This window comes from Eschrichtius robustus, chromosome 15 (assembly GCF_028021215.1).
Source record: "Eschrichtius robustus isolate mEscRob2 chromosome 15, mEscRob2.pri, whole genome shotgun sequence".
In the NCBI taxonomy this organism is placed as follows: Eukaryota; Metazoa; Chordata; class Mammalia; order Artiodactyla; family Eschrichtiidae; genus Eschrichtius; species Eschrichtius robustus.
In genome coordinates, this window is record NC_090838.1 from 63142502 (window position 1) to 63162512 (window position 20011).

Here is a 20011-nt window from a genome sequence, read left to right on the forward strand (position 1 = left end):
ACCAGAAGCCCCCTGACCTAAAAGTATCACTTGGAGAACGGACCCCTCCCCCATCCCTTTCCCTCCTCCCACCCTCCTAGGGAGGCCCAGCGCCCAGGCAAAGGGAGGCGGCAGCCCCCCGACACCTGGGAGGTGTGGGAGAAGCGTCTGGGTGCGTTCCTTACCTGGTCTCTTCCGTCCTTACACCAGTCCCCCGAGTGATGCTGTTCTTCACATTTTACAGCTAAGGGACACCAAGGCTCTGCTGGAGATGTCCCATAAACATCCGACTGAATGAATGCGTGAATAAAGGAGGTGACTGGCTAGAAGTCACAGTCGGGCTGTGGCCAAACTGGGGCTGGAACCCGGGTCTGCCCTACCCCAGCCATGAACCCCGCCTCCACTACATGGTCCTCCTGGCAGAGGAGGCCATCAGCTTCTCCCTGAAGGCTTGGAAGATGCTTGGAGGTCCCAGAGACGAGGCCAGGCCTCACTCCCTCCGGAACTCTGGGAGCTGCCTGGAACTGGAGGAGCCAGAGCTGTCAGGAGGTGGCCGAGGCCTGGCCCTGAGGGACTGTGGAGGAGTTAGGAAGGCGCAGCGTTCCCAGGGATGGTGCCACGCACCACTGCCAATATCAGGTACCTTTCCACTGGGCTCAAACCTCTTCTCCCTGTGAAGTCCCTCCGGACCCCCAGGCAGTCCAGAATGCCCCTCCCATGCCTCCCCCCAGTCCCCTGGATACCAGCAGCCGAGAATCTACCAAGATCCCTCTTCTACTCAATTCCTTGCAGCGGGGCCCTTAGTGAGCCCTCCACTCAGTCACCACTCTGTAAAGGGTCTTTCTGCAGCGTTTCAGCTCACCCGCTTTGTCCCGCCTCCTGCCCTCACATGCCCCTCCGTCTTTTTGTCTCTCTTTCCCTTTGGGCCTCCTAGCAGGCCTGAGCCCTCCTGGAGCCTGGGTCTGCACCTTCCTCAGGGGCCTTCTCACGACATCTTCAGTCAGCTCTTGGCTTGTTCCCACTGTTTCCCCACCCCTACTCCCCCACCCACAATTCACAAAGCCAAGCCCTGATGCTTTAAATCCATCATTTATTGCCCACAGCTCATTAGTATTACATAAATCACAGAGATTGAGAAATTTTCTGAGAAGGTTAAAAAGACACTGCGAAGTCCCCTGGGAGTGGCCAAGGCATGTGTGCTGGTGACTCACTCACACTGGCCCAGGGCTAGAAAACCACCTTGCTTCCGTCCACTGCCCTTGTCCTCTCAGGACGTCACCCTGCTCCCAGGCTAGAGGCCCAGGACAGGAGACCAGCTGGCTCACAGTCAGGAATTGGAAAAGGGGTCTGTTGGTTATCTTGACATCTTGGGCTTTTAGTTCCTGTGCTCTCAGATTGCTCTCTGGAATAGGAGAAGGGCATCCCCAAGCCTGAGGGAACGTTTGAAGTGACCAGAGGAGGGTACACCAGGGCTAGAGAGAGAGCCATTTGCAGGTGTGCCCTGTCTTCTGGCACAGCTGGGCCAGGCCCAGCCCTCAGTGGATCCTGGCTCAGCCTTCCCACCACCCCTAGTTATGAACCAGTCTGCCCACGAGGCCTCCCTTCCTCTGTCCTCAGCAGAGTAGAGGACGGATGTTGGCCAAAAGTTTCCCCTCACGGTATTTTTTGCAGCCAGACCAGGACTTAGCAGCATGGTCGCCTGAACCTCCGTCACAATTACCCTGAGCTACAAGGATCCTTTGCCACCCACCCCTCCCACTCCCCAGGAGAAACCCCCTTAGCTCATGTGAAATTGCATTGGGAGCATGACCGGAAAGCATCCAGGAGACAAAGTAAGTAGGTTATGAGATGCCGAGGCCACAGGGCTCCCAAGACTCGGGCAGGGATGGGGCTGGGCAGGGGCAACCAGCACAGAGGCAGAGTTGGAAAGACCCCATCTCTGCCAGGCCCCTGGACGGGGTGGGAGTAGAGCTGGGGTGGGCAGTTTTGGTCCCAAGGTGAAGTGCAAAAGAACAAGACCCTATGAGAGGTGGGGCAAGGTGAGCTTGAAGTGAGCTTTTCAAAAGAGGACCCAGACATGCCCAGCCCCCAGTCATTGGCACATTCACATTATGGCAGGATTAGCTAAAAACGACCTGCCCCTCCAACACTGTGGTACCCCCTCTGCTCCTGTGTCCTCCATGCCTGTCTCTGCCGTCTCCTTTTCCTGATGGGCAGTGGGTGGGCTGCTCCTTAGGAGAGTGGGGAGCCCTCAGGGCAGCATCCTGCAGAGCTAGCTGGGGGGCACCAGGGCCTGCCTGGGCGGTGAGGGCAGCAGGGGCTTCTGAGGAGTGCATGGTATCAATGCACCTCACAACTACCCTGCCCTAAAGATGGCAAGAGCCACCCATGGCCACGCCCTTGCAGTCCTGCAATAGCCTTTTCCTGCAAGTGCATGTGTTCATCTCCAGCCAGGTCTCTCCCCAGATGAAGTCGCCAGGGATAGCAGAGGCCCTTTGGCTGCATATCAAGGGCTCCATTCAAGTTGGGGTCAGGTGAGGGATGCATGGAGGCCCAGGCTTCCTCTTTGTTTGGGCCTTTCAGATGGGGGTCAGGGGGCTTATCTTGTTCACCCCCACCTCAGGCCCTGCTTCCTCTGCAAAGCTCCTGTAGCACTCTCCCCTTTCCTCGCCTGCAAATGACAGTCAGCAGCAAGGGGCCTCGGAGGCCCATGCAGGGTGAGAGGCAGCGGCATGAGCATGTGGGCCCACACTCAGGCCCAGGCATGCACGCTGCCTCTTTCCTCAGACCTGTAAAGTGTTTGGCAAAGGTCAAGTGCTCCAGGAATGTGTGTTCACATACAGAAGGGCAAGTTCCAGGTTCTGAGGCCAACAGCTGGCCATTTCCAAGGGAGCCTGCCCCACTCCCAGTCCAGTGTCCACGCTGGGGATATGCCTGGGATGCCCAGCACCTGAGCAGGACAGGCAAAGACAAAGTCTAGTTGGAAGAGTAGGTGGGAACCCCTCAATCCAGTCCTCTGGTTTCAGACAGGGAGTGGAGACTCAGCGAAGGTAGTGGACACGTCCAAGGTCACACAGCCCGTTAGTGCCAGAGCTGGGGCCTGCTGTTCCTGGGTTGATGCTCTCAGGTAGATGCCTAGAGATCTGGGCTTTGCACTCTCAGGCACGAGACCCTCCTGCTCAGGAAATGGTGGGCTGGGGCAGGTGGCCCGGTGGCTGGCAAGGACAGCAGTCAGCCTGGCTCCAGCCCTACCCTCAGTCCCGACGCCCAGCTTCCAGCCCGTGCCTGGAAGGAAGCTCTTCCCGCAGAGGGCAGAGTGCAGGCCACGGTTCCCGCCAAGCTTCGTTCTTTCTTAGGACTTCCTGCCTGGAGCTGGGGTCATCTCGGGGTCTCAAGTGGATCGGGGCTCCGTGGAGGGTGACACCAGCCTCAGTGTGTCACTGGGTTTCATGCAGAGGAACTGGTTCTGCAGGTGTGGCATGAAGGCTGGCCACACTCAGAGCCAGCTGCCCAAGGAATCTTCTAGAGGCCTCCAGTGCCCCTTGACTTCCTGGGCCACCTCCTGAGGAACTCAGTCACAGCTGGTTCATCCTGTGAAGTGTAGACTGCCTCCCCTCCCCTCCCTAGTCCAGCCCAGCGCAGCCCAGCCCAGCCCAGGGAGCTATTGGGCCTGGCCACAGTAGTATCTTAAATCTACCAGCCAGGCCACCAAGGCCACCAGGCCCATTCCCCCCACCACCTGTTGCATCTGGGCAGCTGCAACCAAGGCTTGATTCTGATAAAAAAGAAAAAGAAAAAAGAAACCAAAGTATAAAAGGATCCTAATCCTACCCCGTGGGCACTCTACAATTTTTCAGCTTCACACATAATTGTGCTAAGTAGAGTTTTGACAACCCCACGTAAGGCCCAGAAATGCACTTGATTATTTTTCATAGTAAATGTGTCAGAATTCCTCTCCCTTATGTTAAAGTGTGAATAGATTAGTCTCCCTACCACTGTGGGGGGAGGGCTCCCGCAGGTAGCCCAGGACTGGGGGGTCAGCTGGCCTCTCCCTGCAGGTGCAGCCCACGGGACTCCTTCCCTGCCCCCAACCCCCGGCCTGGACAACGCTCCGTTCCCCAGGCCGGCCGGCCACCGCTCACAGCCCCTTGTTGTACACCACTGTCCGGCTGCTCGTGGCCCGGGCAATCTCAGGCTCTAACTGGGTCGTTTCGATCTGAGAAGAAAGTGAGAACAGAGAGAGGAAAGGTGAGGGGGATGGGAGGGAAGGGGTGAGTGGGGAGCTGGGAGTAGCAGTTAGGACCACCTGGTGCCCACACTTCTCCCCTCTGCCCCCGGCACCCAGCCAGGGCCCACGTGTGCTGGCTAATGTTACGTCTTCCTTCTTTACTGCTCTTCGGCCCAGGGGCTCACGATACCCCTTCCAGCCCAGGTCATGCCTCTTCCTCTGCCAGCACGTCCATGTGGGGGAACGTCCTACCCTCTGAGTTCTCTGTCTCCCTCATCTCCAAGGGCCTTGTCCCCGATGCTGCATAAACCATTCCCAGGACACACCCTGGGCCTGGTCACCCCCAGGGCTGCTCCATCCAGACTCCTTAAATCCAAACCCTGCCCTCTTGGACCCCACCATCCCCTGTCCTTCCAGCACCCCACTCACTCGCCCTATCCGTTTTCGGACCACCAAGACCCCAACCCCAGACTCCCTACGGCTCAGTCTTCACATCCTCTCCCTCCAACCCGGACGCGAAGGGCCAACCACTTCAGCCTCTCCGAGCTGCAAGGCCCTTCTGGCCTAGACTGGCAGAAGCCCTGCTTTGGAGGAACCCAATTATGCATCTACCTTCTCTCCACTTAAACCTGACCACCTAGCGGAGACCACTCAACACTCACTGCTCCTGACTTTGGCTGGACCCTCACAGTGGCCAGACAATCCCCACCGCTGGGCCACATGGCCGGTCAGCTCCCTCTCCCATCCTCCGCAGAGGCCACCTGAACCCTCCTCTGCTCTCCCCAGCCACGCCACCCTCAGCTCCCCACTCACCTTCCTACTTCGGAGGGAAACCAGAAGGCATCAGAAGACACCCCTCAGCTTCTCGTCAAACCCACGACCTACCTGTGTCCACACTCTGCTCTGGACCTGCCCTCCAGCTGCCCCGCTGCGGCTATCCCTCCCCCTGTAGACCCCACTCTGGAGACCACTGCTGGACTGCCCTCCCTCCTTCCCACCTTTTCAGCCCCCTGACTCCTGTTCATCAGCAGAGAACCTCCCATCCCACAGAACCTCCCCTTAACCCCATGTCATGCTCCAGCTACCACCGGGTCTCTCTCCCCTCCAGCAGCCACATTTCTTCAAGGCGTCGTCCACACTGGCCAGCACCACCTCCTCACCTCCCACTGACTCTCCAACCCGCAGCAAATCTGGCCTCTGTTCCTACCACGCTCCACAACAATCCTCCTCTCCAAGGTTACTGCCAGCTCCCTTTGTGTGGCACCCACTGGACACTTCTCAGAGTCTCAGGGTTCCTCTTCCCTGCACATAGCCCCACAGGTACTTAAACTCAACCCATCCAGAGCAGAACGGAACTCCTCATCTCCTCCTGCCCCACCCCTGCTAACCACACCGTCACCCAATGGTGCTCTGGCCGGAGACCCTGGGGCCTCTTGACCTCCACTCTCCTTCCCTCCCCTCAGGTCTCACCCACTCCAGTCCCTCCCCCACCACAGCCAGCGGGAGCCTCTCAGCTGCAAGTCTGGCCATGCCTCTCTTTGTTATGAAATGGCTCATTGGCCCCACTGCCCTCCGGGACCCAGTGGGATCCCTGGATCCCTCAAGATCCAGCCCCTACCTCCCCCTCACCACCCGGTCCCTTGGACTGGAGACACGGCACACCCACTTATCACCGTGCCTCAGACACACTGGGTTATCCCCACCCCGAGTCTTCGCCTGAGCTGCCCCTCTGCCACGTCCTCTCCTCCCCCACCCCGATTCCCTCAGCTTTAGACATCTTCCCTCATCCAGGCTGGGTACGGCCACCTCTCCAGCCCCAGTCTCCCCTGCACTTTGTATAGCCGTTGTAGCATGTGGTTCAAGGCTGCCCGATCACTCATCTCCCCCCTCTCTGCGTTAGATCACAAGCTCCATGAGGCAGCGAGTGTGTGATCTTGTTCATCCTGCATCCTCAGGGCCCAGTGCCGGGAGACAGTAGGTGTTCATAAGTGTTGAATCAATGAGCGGAAAGAAGACAGGCAGAGGGTACTGGGAGGTTGGGGTCCCCCTGGAGGCTCCACAGCCGCCCAGATGTTGATCTGCAGCTCCAGGGACTGATCTGGTGGGGACACCTGAGCCCCCAAACCTGAGGGAGCCGGGAGGGAGGCGCTACCTCTGTGGGGGGCCCCAGCCTGACACCTGCCCTGGACTGAGTCAAGGGAGCACCGGGCCTTTGGAACTCAGCTCGCTGAGCTTGGTCCCAGGTACCTGCTATACATCCCAGGTACCTGCTATACATCAAGACGTGGCAACCCTGGGCAGTAGGCAGGAGGTGCCGTGGACTGGACGGGCTTTTAGAGAACTCAGTCATGTCCAAGACCAGACAAGAGGGGATTCAGTGTGGACAACAGCTGGTGGGCCCGGTGAAGTTCCTGGAGAAGGGGGACCCTCTTCCTGTAGTCCCTGGTACCCCAATACCCAGGCCACTTGAGAGGGCCAAAGAGTCAAGAGCTAGGCTCAGGGACCAGGCCTCTTCCCCACCCCCTCTCCTCAGACCACCTCCTCCCTCCATACCCCTGCCGGCCTCCGAGTCCCCTCCACCCCACCAGCTCTCCTCGTCCCCATGCTGCCACTGACACAATGCACAGCGCCCACGCTTAAAAATCTAAATGCTTTTGAAAATGTTTAACCTAGTTAGACAAATTAGCAAAAATTTGTGCAAAACAATTTAGGTATTTAAAATATTCAATGTTTTTAAAAAACTGGAAAACTGTTCTTAGCTTTCAGCTGCAAAAACCAACAAAATATAACATCCCAGCAATCTTACCATGAGGTGTAACATAACCCTTCGGGAAAGCTGTTAAACAGCTACTGAGGCATCCTGGGAAATAGCACTTCATTTATTCAAATGCACATATGTCAGGCTTTTGCACCATATGTCATTCCAAGCTATTTACAGTAATAATTAAATCTTAATCAACGTTTAACCTCTGTAAAATGTTTGAAGAATCCTAATCACCCTTCAGACTGCACTAATGAAGGAGAAATATATAAACATAAAAGGAAAATGATGCATAGATATCACGCTGGAAAGAACAGTAATTGCAAAATTGTATTTCTTTTAAATATAATCAGTAAATGATGTAAAGTAAGCCAAGGAGTATTTTAAGTTAAGACATCTTGGATGTCAGAGGTGTGAGCAGCTAATTTTGTTCTGCTACCCATAACAGATGTAGCATATTTTATTTTAGTGCCATTATTAGCAACTTCCCTTGCCGGCTTTCACTGAAGCACTGAGGCCCGCATTAAAATCAGAGAGGCTGCTCACCACCACAGTGGAGGACCACGGGCCAGGGCCACGGCCTACTCGGCCCGTTCCCTGGAGAGCACTGGCCCTGGTGGAGACCGAGGCCTCACCCTCCCAGCGGGGCTGTTGCAGACCCAGGCTCGCCACTGTGCTGAGGGCAGCAGGTAGGAGGGACGCAGGGGGGGAGATGCAGGCAATGGGAAGGCTGCGGGGGAGGGCAGTGGACGAGGCCCTCAACTCAGGAGCAGGCGTTTAGGGACAGAGCTGGCATCTAAGGCTTTTCCTCTCATTTCAATTCCATCGGCCCTCAAGTCAGCAGATGTTCATAGCTGCCAACTCCATACACCAGGGCTGGGCACACAGAGATGGACCAGAGCAGCCCGTGCCCTTGAGAAGCTTCAAGTCTAGGGAAGGAGTCAGAAAGGCAAGCAGATGGATCCCAGAGAGACAAACCAAGTGCCATGGAAACTGGGAGGGGGTGGGGGTTACCATGCATTGATGAAAGAACAAGGAAGGAAGACTTCTCAGAGGAGGGAGGCCAGGAAGAAACAGAAGGTTTTGATAAGAGAGGGCAGGAAAAGCTTGCTGGGGAAGAGAAAAGCATAAGCTGGCCAGCATGGCATGTCTGGTGTGGGCAATGCTGGGCAGGCTGGGAATGTGGCAGGAAATGGAGGTGGGGCTGGGGCAGGCAGGTCCCTGTAGGCCACAGGAAGGTGTCAGCATTTTACCCGAGGGCAATGGGGAGTCACGGAAGGATTCTGAGCAGGGGTGGTCCAAGATCCCTGTCTCGCTGGTGGTGGTGAGCACGGAGGATGGACTGGAGAGGTGAGTGAGGGGGCAGCTGAGGGAATCAGAGAGAGGTGGCAGGTCCTGCCCTGTGATGCTGCCAGTGGGGGCTGACAGGAGGGTGTGCTGGGGATCCTTTCTGAGACGAAATCCATAGGAGTTGATGACCAATTCCATGTGGGGGTGAGAGGGAGGTGTCGAGGATGACTGTGCGTTGGATGATTCCTAATTCTAGCTCAGGAGCCTGGGTGGTTGGTGACGCCATTCTCAGAGGCAGGGGAATTTTGGGGGGGGGGGGGTCAGGGTGGGAGGGTGGCAGGCCTGGGTCCCCCAGGTTGAGAAGCCGGTGAGGCAGACAGGTCTCGGGGGCGGAGCTCTGGGCAGGGGCCTGGGCAGAAGCGTGAGCCCTGGCTATGTGAGCGCAGCCAGAGCCCCGGAGCGGAGGAGTTGCCCAGAAGAGCAGATGGCGGGGGAGGGCGCCAGGCCTGGGGAACAGGCACATTTGAGGGGCGGGTATAGGGAACAAGCCCATGATGGCGTCCTTGGGGGACCAGCCCAAGGGGCGGTGGCAGTGACGGAGGGCACCACAGACAACAGGCAGCATGGCAACGCCAGGCAAACAGAGTTTCCAAGTGGCCCCGGTGAGGGCTGAGAGGCTTTGGTCTTTGGTCTTGGCAGAGGGATTTTGGTGGGATTTGGTGACCCCCTAGAGTCCAGATTTCCTAACCCTCACTCAGCCTCTCACTTCCATCCTGGTCCAATTCAACTGGTCATTCGTTAAGACCTCTCTAGTTCTCTGACCATAGCTGGGGGTTGAGCCAATGGCTCACCGTCTCGAGGGCTCATGGATGTCGGGACCACTGAGGGTCCTCACCGCTGGGCTCAGCGGAGGAAGCTGGGGCAGGGACCCCCATGCTGCCTACCCCTTGAAGATCACCTCTCTGAGGTGTGGGGGGCCTGAGTCCCCTCCACAGAAATCACATCCAGGGCTGTGCTGGTAAATGAATGAGATTCAAGTACTGAGTGAGGGCAACTAACAAGCTTCAGGGTCCCAGAGGTAGGGACAGGGTGTGTGTTCCATTGGGGTCTCCCTGCTATTTGGGGTAAGGGAAGAAGCAGAAGCCGGCTCCATGTGCTGTGTCAGCAGCGGAACAAATGGTGTGGTGGCCACAGTGGCTCAGAGGTGGGTTATGGACAGAGGGAGATCCCAAGGCCCGGTGAGAGGAGCAGATACTGCAAGGAGGGGTCACTATCATCAGCCCAGAAAAGACTAGAGCCCCAGGGTAGTAGGCCAAGGGCAGGGGCTTGACCACAGATGAGCTCTGAGGGGCCTCCTCTGGGGAGAAGGTGACAAGGAGAAGGAAGGCTGGGCAAGGAGTGGCCACAGGGAGAAGGGGTGACCCAGTCCAGGCAGCCAGTGCGGGGCCAGCAGGAACCTGTGGGTCCCTCCATTCATCTGGTGAACTCCTCCCCAGGTGCCTGATGGCCAGTCATCAGGGGACCTCGAGGGAAGGCGGGGTCTGGGATGGGGAGCCAGAGCCCTGGCTGAAGTGATCAATCAGCACTGGTTGATGGTACCCCCCAGCCCCAGAACTGGGGGTGCCAAGAAGACGTGGGCCTGTTGGAAACAGCTCGCTTTGCCATGACATGAGCAGTATTGCCCTGCTAGCACTCCCTGACTCCCAGGCAGAACCTGCACCCTGCCTCCGAGACAGCTTCACCCGGATGCCCTCCCCTCTCAGACCCTAACCCTAACCCTAACCCTATCAGAGCCCCAAACCCCAGCCTCCAGACCCAGCTCAGACCCTGCTGCCCCTTGTAGCAGATAGCCCCAGATTTCCGGTTGCATCTAAGGTCAGAGGCAGCAAACACAAAGCACGAGCCTCTCTGGAGCACCCCCAGGCCCAGCTGGCCCCAGAGCCCCCTAGAGCAGCCTGAAGGGCTTCCTTTGTGGTGCTGGAAGGGTTAACCCTGAGCTATTTGCCTCTGTCTCCTGGCTCATCTTGGGTGGGGGGCCAGAGTCAGGAATGCATTTGGGATCACCTCTGCCTCTGCAGCCTCAGAGCACACACACACCTGCAGCCAGCAGCCAGCAGATAGTTTACATATTTGAACCTGGAGCTAAGGTGCCGAGACATAAACAGGAAACTGGATCCCCGGCCTGTGCCCCATTTTCAGGGGCTTTTACCTACTACAAAGAAGTTCCTCCTACTTGCCTTTCTTCTGGTGGCTTTTCTGCCTCCTTTTCAAAGGCATTGGGCTGGGGGGTGGGGTGTTCAGCGTGACCCTGTGACATGGCTCAAAGCGGCCTCCTGCTCCTGGCCAGGGGTCTGGGCCTCTGAGGGTCCGCAGGTGGTGGCAACATTGACACAGGTCCAAAGCCCAGGCCGGCACCTGGCTGACCCTGTGTGCCTGAGGCCTCTGCCAGGTCCGGAACCAACTTGCCTACTGGGCGGCCACATACCACCCTCTGTCACCAGGGCTAGGCGGGCCTCAGGTCCTGCTCAGATACACACGTCCAGGCCTGAGTGTTATCCTGAGTGTCCTTGGAGGACAGGAGTGTTAGGCCGGAGCTGGGGAGCAGCTGAGGCCTGAGCCTAGATCCGTGGGGCAGGCCTCTGGTGCTGGCTCTGGGCTCCCACTGCCTTCGCAGTGAATGTCAGACTCCTTGGCTGGACACTCAGGGTCTTCTGCGACCTCCTCCAGCTTCCTCACCCACTGGCTGGTCTCATGCCCAGTACGTTGTACGTGTAGGCTTTGAGGCCTAATCCTCCAGGAAGCTTCCCCTGATCTTCGCAGACCAAATCCATTGCTGCTGCCTCCGGTGCCCCCAGCCGATTACACCCCTGCAACTGCAGGCCAGCTGTGAATACAGGGGCCCCCCCACCGCACCCCAGCGTGAGCCACTCACCCTGTGCCATGTGCATAGTCGGCCCTTGGTAAAAGTTGAATCAAACTGAACTGCACCCCCCAAGTTCAGGGACCCTTATCTTATACTTTTCCATCCCCCTGTGCGATGTGCACCCACGGAATGCTCGGACCACCCCCTCCCCCCATTTTGGAGCTTTGCACTGTTCCTGGGTGCCCTCTGGTGGACCATACTCAGAATCATTCTCTGTCCTCCATCTTCTCAAGGTCTCAGTTTCCCCACATGTGAGGTGGAAAGATTTTTCTACTCCTGGGGCTGGGATGTGGATAATACCAAGAAATGGATGAGAAGGCCCTTTGGAGGCTTAGAAAACCTGCTAAAGGAAGGCAGGACCCCGTGGCTATCCCACTGGCAGGCCGGGTCTTGCTCGCCTGTGTCTCCTCACGGCTCACAGGGCCGAGCGCTTGCTGTGGGCCAGGCACGTTCTAAATACTTCACACATACTGATGCATTTAATCCTCTCAGCAGAAGCTTTGCACAACCAAGCCTCCTCCCTCCCTGTCCTCTATTCAGCTAGGTGTTTTAGAAGGTCCTAGAAAGAACTGGGGAGGGACGGGCTGAGAGGTGGCCCTGCTGAGGCCTGTCACCGGGGCATGTGTGCGCATGTTCGTGCACGTGCTCGTGTGTGGGCCTGCATGCACGCGCAGGTTTGGGGTGGGGGTGTGTGGAACAGGCAACGTGACAGGTGGCGTTGGCGTTCCTGGGCTCCAAGCGGCTTTGCCATTCCCATCCGTCCCTCCTGGGGGGTCCTGTGGGCAAACTCCAAGAAAGCAGCGGGCAGGGAGGCGGCAGATTTCTGATGGCAAAAATAGCCCGCTTCAGAGTTCAATAGGGACTGATTAAAGCAGTAAAGGAGAAAAGCCCCAAACAAGCATCTCCAAGCAAAGTAGGAGAAGGATTTGAGATTGGAGGGGAGGAGCCACGTGCTCTGGGAGATGGTGAACCTCTGTGGACTCAAGAGGGACACACTACCCCCCTAGACATTGCTTCTGGCCTCATATCAGCCCTGGAAGAGTGGGAGAAGCAGGAAGCAATGAAGTCAAGGTGAGCCCAGGTGAGCCATGCTCTGTATTAGGTGTTGATAAATGGTGCCAGTTCTCAGCCTTAGGGACACCCTACGAGTCAAGGGATGGAGAAAGAACTGTTGTCCTGGGGAGGGAGATGGGACGCAGGAAACACATGCGACCAGAGTCTACATGTGTGGGGAGAGACAGATCCTAGGGGGGCTCATCAGGGAGGACTTCCTGGAGGAGGGACCTCTTCTAGAACAGCTTGAATGTGGACCTGAGCTCATTCCCAACTCTTCCCTGTTCTTGGTTGGGAGTTCAAATGCTTTCTCAGAGAAATGGAGGCAAGCTGGGGGAGACATTTGCTTCTGCTAGGTCACAGCTCCCGGCCAAGCTGGTTCATCAAAACTACCATTTTCTTCAGGGCTGGTGATGGGGAGAGAGATGGTGGAGGTTCTGGTACCCACTGGGAGTACCCACATTCTTTCCACATACAGGGACGATGTGCCTCTTTGTTTCGTAACTATGGAAGCTGGAAGGGGGAGCTGGAAGAGGTAGGGGGGTGAGCAGGGGCATGGCTGAGCTGGACCTTCAGGTACCTCACCTACAGCATGCGTGTGACCTCTAAGAGCCAACCGCTGGGGCCAGGGTGACTAGTGTGAGGACATAAGGAGGGCTTAGGTTTCTGGTTCTCTGCACCCTCCAGGGCTGAGGTGAGGAGGGGCTGGGCTGAGAGGGAGGGGCTTGGGGGGTTAGCAGGGCTGACAGGGGAGGTTCTGAGCAGCAAGCCCTGGGGGGCTCAGATGCTGCCTTTTCTTCCAGTCAAGGTGTCTGGCAGAAGCTGGAGGGGCAGAGGGAGGGTGGGGAGGGGGTCCTCTGCTGAGGTGTCAGGGAAGGCCAAAGGGCAGGGGCCAGCAAACCAACAGCCGACAATAGACAACTGCAGGGCAACAACCCTCGCTGCCAGTGAACCTGACTCCTTGGCCTCACGTGGACCCCGCAAAACTGGTGCTGGGGGGAGAGACACACACACTCGAGGAGCCCCCAGCCCTACGGCAGCAGCCCGGCCCCATCTTGCCTGTGCCCCCACCTCAGCCCCTATTGCTGCTGGGAGGACAGAGGAGCTGAATGAGGGTCCAGGGGCTAGAAGGCATGTTCCAAGGAAGGCTCTGCCCACTCGCCATTCAGCACCATTCATAAGCCACACCTGGCCCGAGAGGGTGGCACAGCCACGCTGCCGGAGAGGCATCCAAGGGTCAGCAGCTGACTTAAGGTCACACAGCCCGCCATCGGCTCTCCCTGCTCTAGTACCAGGGGCCGGTCTCATGGTTTCACTTCCAGAATCCTCATGGGCGGAACCAGGAGAAAGCTTACGTACAACACCCTATCTTATGGCAGGGGAAACTGAGGTCTTTAGGGTGAAGACCAAGGTCATACAGAGAGTTGAGGTTGGGGGATGCCAGCCAGACGGGAGGAGGGCAGACCTGGGGCATGTGTGGCGGCCCCCGGCCTGAGCCCCACCTAGGGACAGGGCGGAGCCCCCAGGGGCCCCCGTACCCACAGCCTCACTCATCCACAGAAAAGCCCCAACTTTTCCTGTGGGCACATTTCAACCTCACCAAATCAGCTAATTATTGACAGTTGGTGAAGAGGAGATTTCACTTTTTCCTCCTGTTAAACTGCTCCTAATTAGTTCCCTGTCACCACGGCTGGCTCGCCCGCCCGCCGCTCGCCGTCGGTAATCCCGCTGCACAGTGTCTCATTAACCTTTTGCTCCTCTCCTGCCGCCTGCCAACAAGATGAAGACAAAAACAGATTGTCGAACAATGGCACCGGCTTGTATGTGCAGCCCAGTTCCCCCAGCCTACCCCCCTCCCAGAGCTCCCGGGGGGAATCGCGAGGGAAAGAGAGGGGAATGGGGTGGGGGAGAGCCCAGAGGAATCGAGGGAGAGAGGCACAAAGAGAGAGAGAAACAGGCAGGGCCGTGGGCAGGGTACTTGGCCAAGGTACTGCTTCTTGAACCTTAACGAGGTTCATTAAATGGGATTGGAAGCGCTCCCAGGTGGGGAACACCGGCTGTCAGAATTGGAGGGACATTCACCGTCCCCAGGTCCAGCCTCTTGTGGCAGCCAAGCCCATGGGCCCAGAGACTGGACCTTGGACATCTCCCTCGAGGAAGCTGAGACACCAGCATGTGTGTTTGTGTGTGTGTGTGTGTGTGTGTGCGCGCGTGCGCACGCATGTGTATGTCTGGGGGAGGACAGAGATGACCACATTGGCCTGGAGCCCAGAGCCCCAATCTCCAGAGAGGGCAGGGCCAGAAAGGTCACCACAAATCAGGCCCCACATGCCACAGGGAGGCCTCTGCAACGCGCCTGACCCAGCACAGCCCTGGGCAAGCTCCAACACAGCCCTCTCCTTCCCATCATAGCTGTACCATCACCTGACATTCCTTGGTTATTTGGCTTCTGTCTGCACCCCCAGAACAGAGGCTCCCTGAGAACAGGGGGCTATGACATGGCCCTCCAAGTTACAAGAAAAAGGGGAAATCACCCCAGTATCTGGGTGCAGACGGGTCCGTCCATGCCTGGCTGAGCTGGCCTTGGCCAATGCCCTACAGCCTTAATCTGAAGGTCACAGGGTCCACCGGGGCAGACCCCACACTCCCGGCAACAGGACCGGGGCTCAGAAGGGAGGCCAGACCTTGCTGCCCTGTCCTCACACCCAAGTTCCTAAGGAGGCTCCCTACCCAAACTGCTGGCCCATAGACCCCCTACCCCCGCCTCCTGCCTCAGCTCTGGGTTAGAGAACAAAGGCACAAACACCTACTTCAGAAGGTCCCTGTGAACCTGAACGTGGATTCCCCATGAAGGAGGAGGGCTGGGTGAGGGCACTGGAATGTTCCTACCGATAAATTAGCAAGGAGCCATCTGGGGTTCAGACTTGGGCCTTCTCATTTTATAGCGAGATGGGGGTGGGCTGAGGAGGGTTATGGAATCCTTTTGTGGGTACAGAGCCTATCCCATCATTACCAACTTCAGACCTTGGGCAAGGTCCTTAACCTTGATGTGCCTCAGTTTTCTCATTTGCAAACGTGGAATAATACTGGTACAAACCCCACAGGACTGTCATGTTCTGGATCCGCATTTTACCGTGACAGTCAACCAGGCCCTTGTACTTACTGGACCCCAGGACCCCTTGGAGGCCATGCCTTTCTACCCTGGGCTGTGTGATTGCTTCCCCATCACCGCCTTTTCTCCAGGCCCCCAACCCCCCATCTCACAGACCACCAATGAGTGAAATTTTCTTTGCTGTTCTCCAATGGCTTCCCATCCCTGAGTTCATTTCTCTGAACAAAGAGAGAAACCGGACTGCCATTTTGCCTCCTCGACTGCCTTGTCCAGCCACACCCCCCGGTTGCCAAGTCTTGTCAACTCCTTCTCGCCCCCTCGGCAGCAGCTCACCTGCAGGGAGCCCCCTCCTCCTCGAAATGCCCTTGTCCCCAGTGTCCATGAAACTGCTCGTCGGGGCTCTCCCCTGCCTGCTCCTGCCCTTTTTTAACAGCTTTCTTCCTCCTACAGAGACCTCAACCCTTCCAGGACTTCAGTCCCCCCCATGCATCAAAGTTTCCATGTTCCCCAGCCAAAATCTGGCCCCAGAGCCTGAGACACACACATCTAACTGTCTAGGCAACACCCTTTGATAAACAGTAATACCTTGGACTTGAGGGGCATTAGGAAGATTTAATACAAGGCACGCAGAGTTCCCGGCATGCTACCTGGCCTAGTAGATGTTTAGCAAATGGTAGCTATTATAATTATTTGCAATTTTAGTTTTAAAATTAGCACCATTTTAATAGGCAGAAATACTAATTTGAAAAGCGCGGACAAAACTCTCCCCCAGGGGGACTTCCCTGGCGGGCCAGTGGTTAAGACTTCGCCTTGGGCTTCCCTGGTGGTGCAGTGGTTGAGAATCCGCCTGCCAATGCAGGGGACACGGGTTCGAGCCCTGGTCTGGGAAGATTCCACATGCCGCAGAGCAACTGGGCCCGTGAGCCACAACTACTGAGCCTGCGCGTCTGGAGCCTGTGCTCCGCAACAAGAGAGGCCGCGATAGTGAGAGGCCCGCGCACCGCGATGAAGAGTGGCCCCCGCTTGCCGCAGCTAGAGAAAGCCCTCGCACAGAAACAAAGACCCAACACAGCCAAAAGTAAATAAATAAATAAATTAATTAATTAATTTTAAAAAACCAACAAACTAACCTCCTCATTCCCCCTCCCCACCCCCACCCTCTAAAAAAAAAAAAAAAAAAGACTTCACCTTCCATTGCAGGGGGTGTGGGTTCGATCCCTGGTCGGGGAGCTAAGATCCTACATGCCTCACGGCCAAAAAAACCAAAACATAAAACAGAAGCAATATTGTAACAAATTCAATAAAGACTTGAAAAAATGGTTCACATCAAAAAAAAAAAAAAAATCTTAAAAAACACCCCCAAAACTCTCTCCCAGGGATTGAAGAGGGGATTGAAGTTCTTTCTTCAACCTCTGGGGTTAGTGGGTTGGAAACCCCACACCAATCACTGCAGGCCAGCCATTCTAGGAACCAGTTCCTAAATTCCATCTCCAAGTCACCTCATTAATTAATTAGCGTTCCAGTGATTACTCCTGTTGACAACCTTGGTGGCTCTTGGCAAGGTTGGGTCAGCCCAAGCAGGTCCAGACTTATTGTGGCGAATCACATTGGCTTCTGGGATGTGAGACATGATCCCCACATGGCAGAAGCAGCGCCTCGTTAGAGAGAATTAATTGGGAGGAAGAATGGGGGAACGAGGTCCTCTCAGCCAAACACCCCATTATGCACAGGCCCGCCTGCATCCTGTTGGGGTTGATGCAGGTGAGGAGGGGGCTCTGAAGATCACGTCCCTACCCTCCTTTCCCAGAGAACAGACTTATTACAAAGTGACTATATTCTTTCCAACCTAGAGAAGGAGGCTTGGGTTGCAACGAAAAGGATTTTGGTTAGACACCCAGAAGAACTAACTTCCATGCCTATTTGTGGCAGACATGGGGGAAGGGAGGAGCCTGGACGTTGACTCACTTAGGCCGGGGCTGCTCACTTAGACCACCTCTCTGCAGCCACAGCTGGAGGCCCGAGTGGGGGGACTGTGGCCATTTCTCCATTATTTGCCCCAAAGGAACACCCGCCTTAGACCCACAGCACTCCTAGACTCTTCCCCACCACAGGGAGGCCCCAGCTCCCTCCTCTCTCCACTGTCTCAGGGTAGGCGAAGAGAAAAGAGTGAGAAGAGAAAATCCTACAGAACAAGCAGATGCAACATCTCCTGGGAGCTCTGGTCTGGGAGTGAGCCTCTGGGGTGTCCTTCCATATTAGCACATGGCTTCTGTGACTTTGGGCCAGGCCCTTGGCTGCTCTGGGTCTCCATTTGCCCCAGCAGAGCCAGGAGGGTGGTAAACTGGATGACCTTGAAAATCCTTCCAGTGGGACAGGCTCATGGGGTTTCTCTGCCCTGGCTCCCTCTCCTGTGCAGACAGGTAGAGCTATGGGAGCTACTTGAAGCTTCTGAACACAGTGGTGCCTGCAAGCACCTGGGGCACTCTGACTCTTGCCCAGAACTGCAGACTCAGCCCAGCTGTTATAAAGAGATGCCGTCAGTGGCTTTGGGGAGTGACGGGCCCAGGCCTTCCAGATGGGGATGCCAGGACCGCCAAGAAGTGCCCTCCCTCTCGTCTTCAGAGCTTCCAGGCAACCTGGAGCCCCCAGCTCTATTTGGAGTCCCCAAGCATCAGGATACAGCTGTTCAGCTTTTGGGTTGAGGGGAAGGATGGGGAGGGGTATCCCTGCTCCATGGCAAGGCTGGGCCCTGTGGGTATGAGGACACTGCTGAGCTTCCCATCCTGTGTGCACTGGCCTGGCCCCCAAGATAGGAGCCCCATCCCATTATAGTTTCCTCCTGAAACGCTGGGGCTCAGTGGAGGCAAGTGACTCCAGTCCTCACCCTCTTCAGGGCCTGGAGGCCGGGTCACTACCTCCTACTCTAAGACCCTGGGTCTCCAGTCCTCACAGTCCCAGTGTAACACCCCAGGACCCTTATTTTCACCTTCCCCAACTCCCCTGGAGGAACCTGCACCCCTCCCGCCCCGCAGGGTCAGTCCTGCGGTCACAGATTCAGAAGCGTCCATCTGCAGGCACAGCCCCCATCTTCCCATGAGTTCCGTAACTCCAGATACCATGGTCATTCTTTGCCCTCCTTGGGTCTGCCTCTGCACCAAACCTTGCTTTTCCCACTCGGCTTGCTCATGCTTCTTCACCCCCACCCAACTAAGATTCTGGGGTCCTTTGCTCCTCCTGAACTCCTACCAGCCTGCCGAATGCCTCACCCAACCAGACAAAACTGGAGCAGGCCCCGTACCTCTGGGTAGACAGGCCCTGGCCACCCACCCCCCGACCTGTGTCCACCCCCAGCCGTCCCCTCCACTGACCCTCGGCACTGCCCACCAGGCTCTCTGACTTCCTTAGTCTGCTCTCTCTCCCGTTTTCCCCTCTGAAGGTCTCCAGCCTTCTCCATGGTCCTCTGACCTTTGACCTCCCCCTTCCCACCCACCTCCTTCCTTTCTGCTCAGTCATGAGAACACAGGAGCTATCAGATCAACTTCCTTAACCTCCCCACCCCCGAACTCCACCCCCCAACCAACATTTGCCTCCCTCTGCTAAAGTGGGGAGGGGTCTCCCCCACCCAGGCGAATCCTTTGAACCCCTTGCCTGCGCTCTGACTCCCCCACTTCATGGACTTTGCCCTCTGTCCTCCTCCTCCAGTGTCCTTCTTCTCTCCTGGTGACTTCCCTTTGCATTTACACAAGCTCCAGTCTCTCCCATTTTAAAAGAGTGAAAATAAATGAAAGCCTCTCTTGATCCCACATCTCATTCCAGCTCTGGGTCTGCTTCTCTTTTTTCCCCCAGTACCAAGCCTCTAGACCAAACAGTCAGCCTGCCTCCGCATTTCCTTACCCCCCAGCTGGGCTCCACCCCTCGGGATGGAGTTTGCCTTCACGAACTGAGACACCAATGGACGCTCTTCAACCCCATGGAGCTTGACCTCTCGGGAGGGTCTGACCCTGTGGATGCCCCCCAACTCCAGTCTCAGTTGGCTCTGTCCTTACCTCCCTGGCCACTTGTCCTTGGGCAGCCCCCCTCCCCAGGGCCTATTTTCTCCACACGCTCCTTGGCTGATCCCACCCACCATCACTGTTTTATGCTGGGGGCTCCTACTTCTGTCCCTCGAGCCCAGGCCTCTCTCCTGGCTTCTAGACCCAAAGCCAACTTCCACAGGGCACCTCTGTTCACAAGTTCCACAGGTTCCTCAAACCCCACGTGTCCATCCAGCTCCACATGCTGTCCTCCTGCACGCCGGCCCCTCCTCATCTCCATCTTGCCGGGTTGTTCAAAACCAGAAAGCCGGGCGCACATCCTGCCGGCTCCCTGTCCTCCCATCACACGCAGTTCTTCATCAGATCCTCATGAAGCTGCCTCCTAACAACTCTCTCTTAAAGGACCCACTTCCCTCCATGCCTGCTGCCAGCAGCCTGGTCCAAGCCACCATCATCTCTCGCTGGACTCCCGCCACCGCCTCCTGAAGGCTCCTTCTCCAGAGCTCCAACGCAGCCCCACCATACAGCCATGGGGACCGTTCAAAACCAGGAATCTGTGGTCCTGCTCTGCACAGCTCTTCTGGTAACGTTCACCCACTGCGCTGGCTTCCAAGTTCCCGGCACCCCCGAC

At 56.8% G+C, this 20011-nt stretch overlaps 1 protein-coding gene across 5 annotated transcripts in view; it reads right to left on the reverse strand.

Annotated features, from left to right (window-relative positions):
- Positions 1-1055: 1055 nt before the first annotated feature.
- The window catches only part of SFXN5 (sideroflexin 5), a 115757-nt gene continuing 96801 nt past the window's right edge, over positions 1056-20011 (reverse strand). For 3 of the 5 annotated variants that reach the window (XM_068564468.1, XM_068564466.1, XM_068564464.1), the window contains one exon: positions 1056-4195. In XM_068564468.1, the coding sequence (XP_068420569.1) occupies positions 4118-4195 (78 nt within the window). In that variant the 3' untranslated portion in view covers positions 1056-4117. Of the gene's footprint in view, positions 4196-12959; positions 14004-20011 lie in introns of those variants that run through there. The other 2 variants (XM_068564465.1, XM_068564463.1) reach the window with 1 other exon arrangement.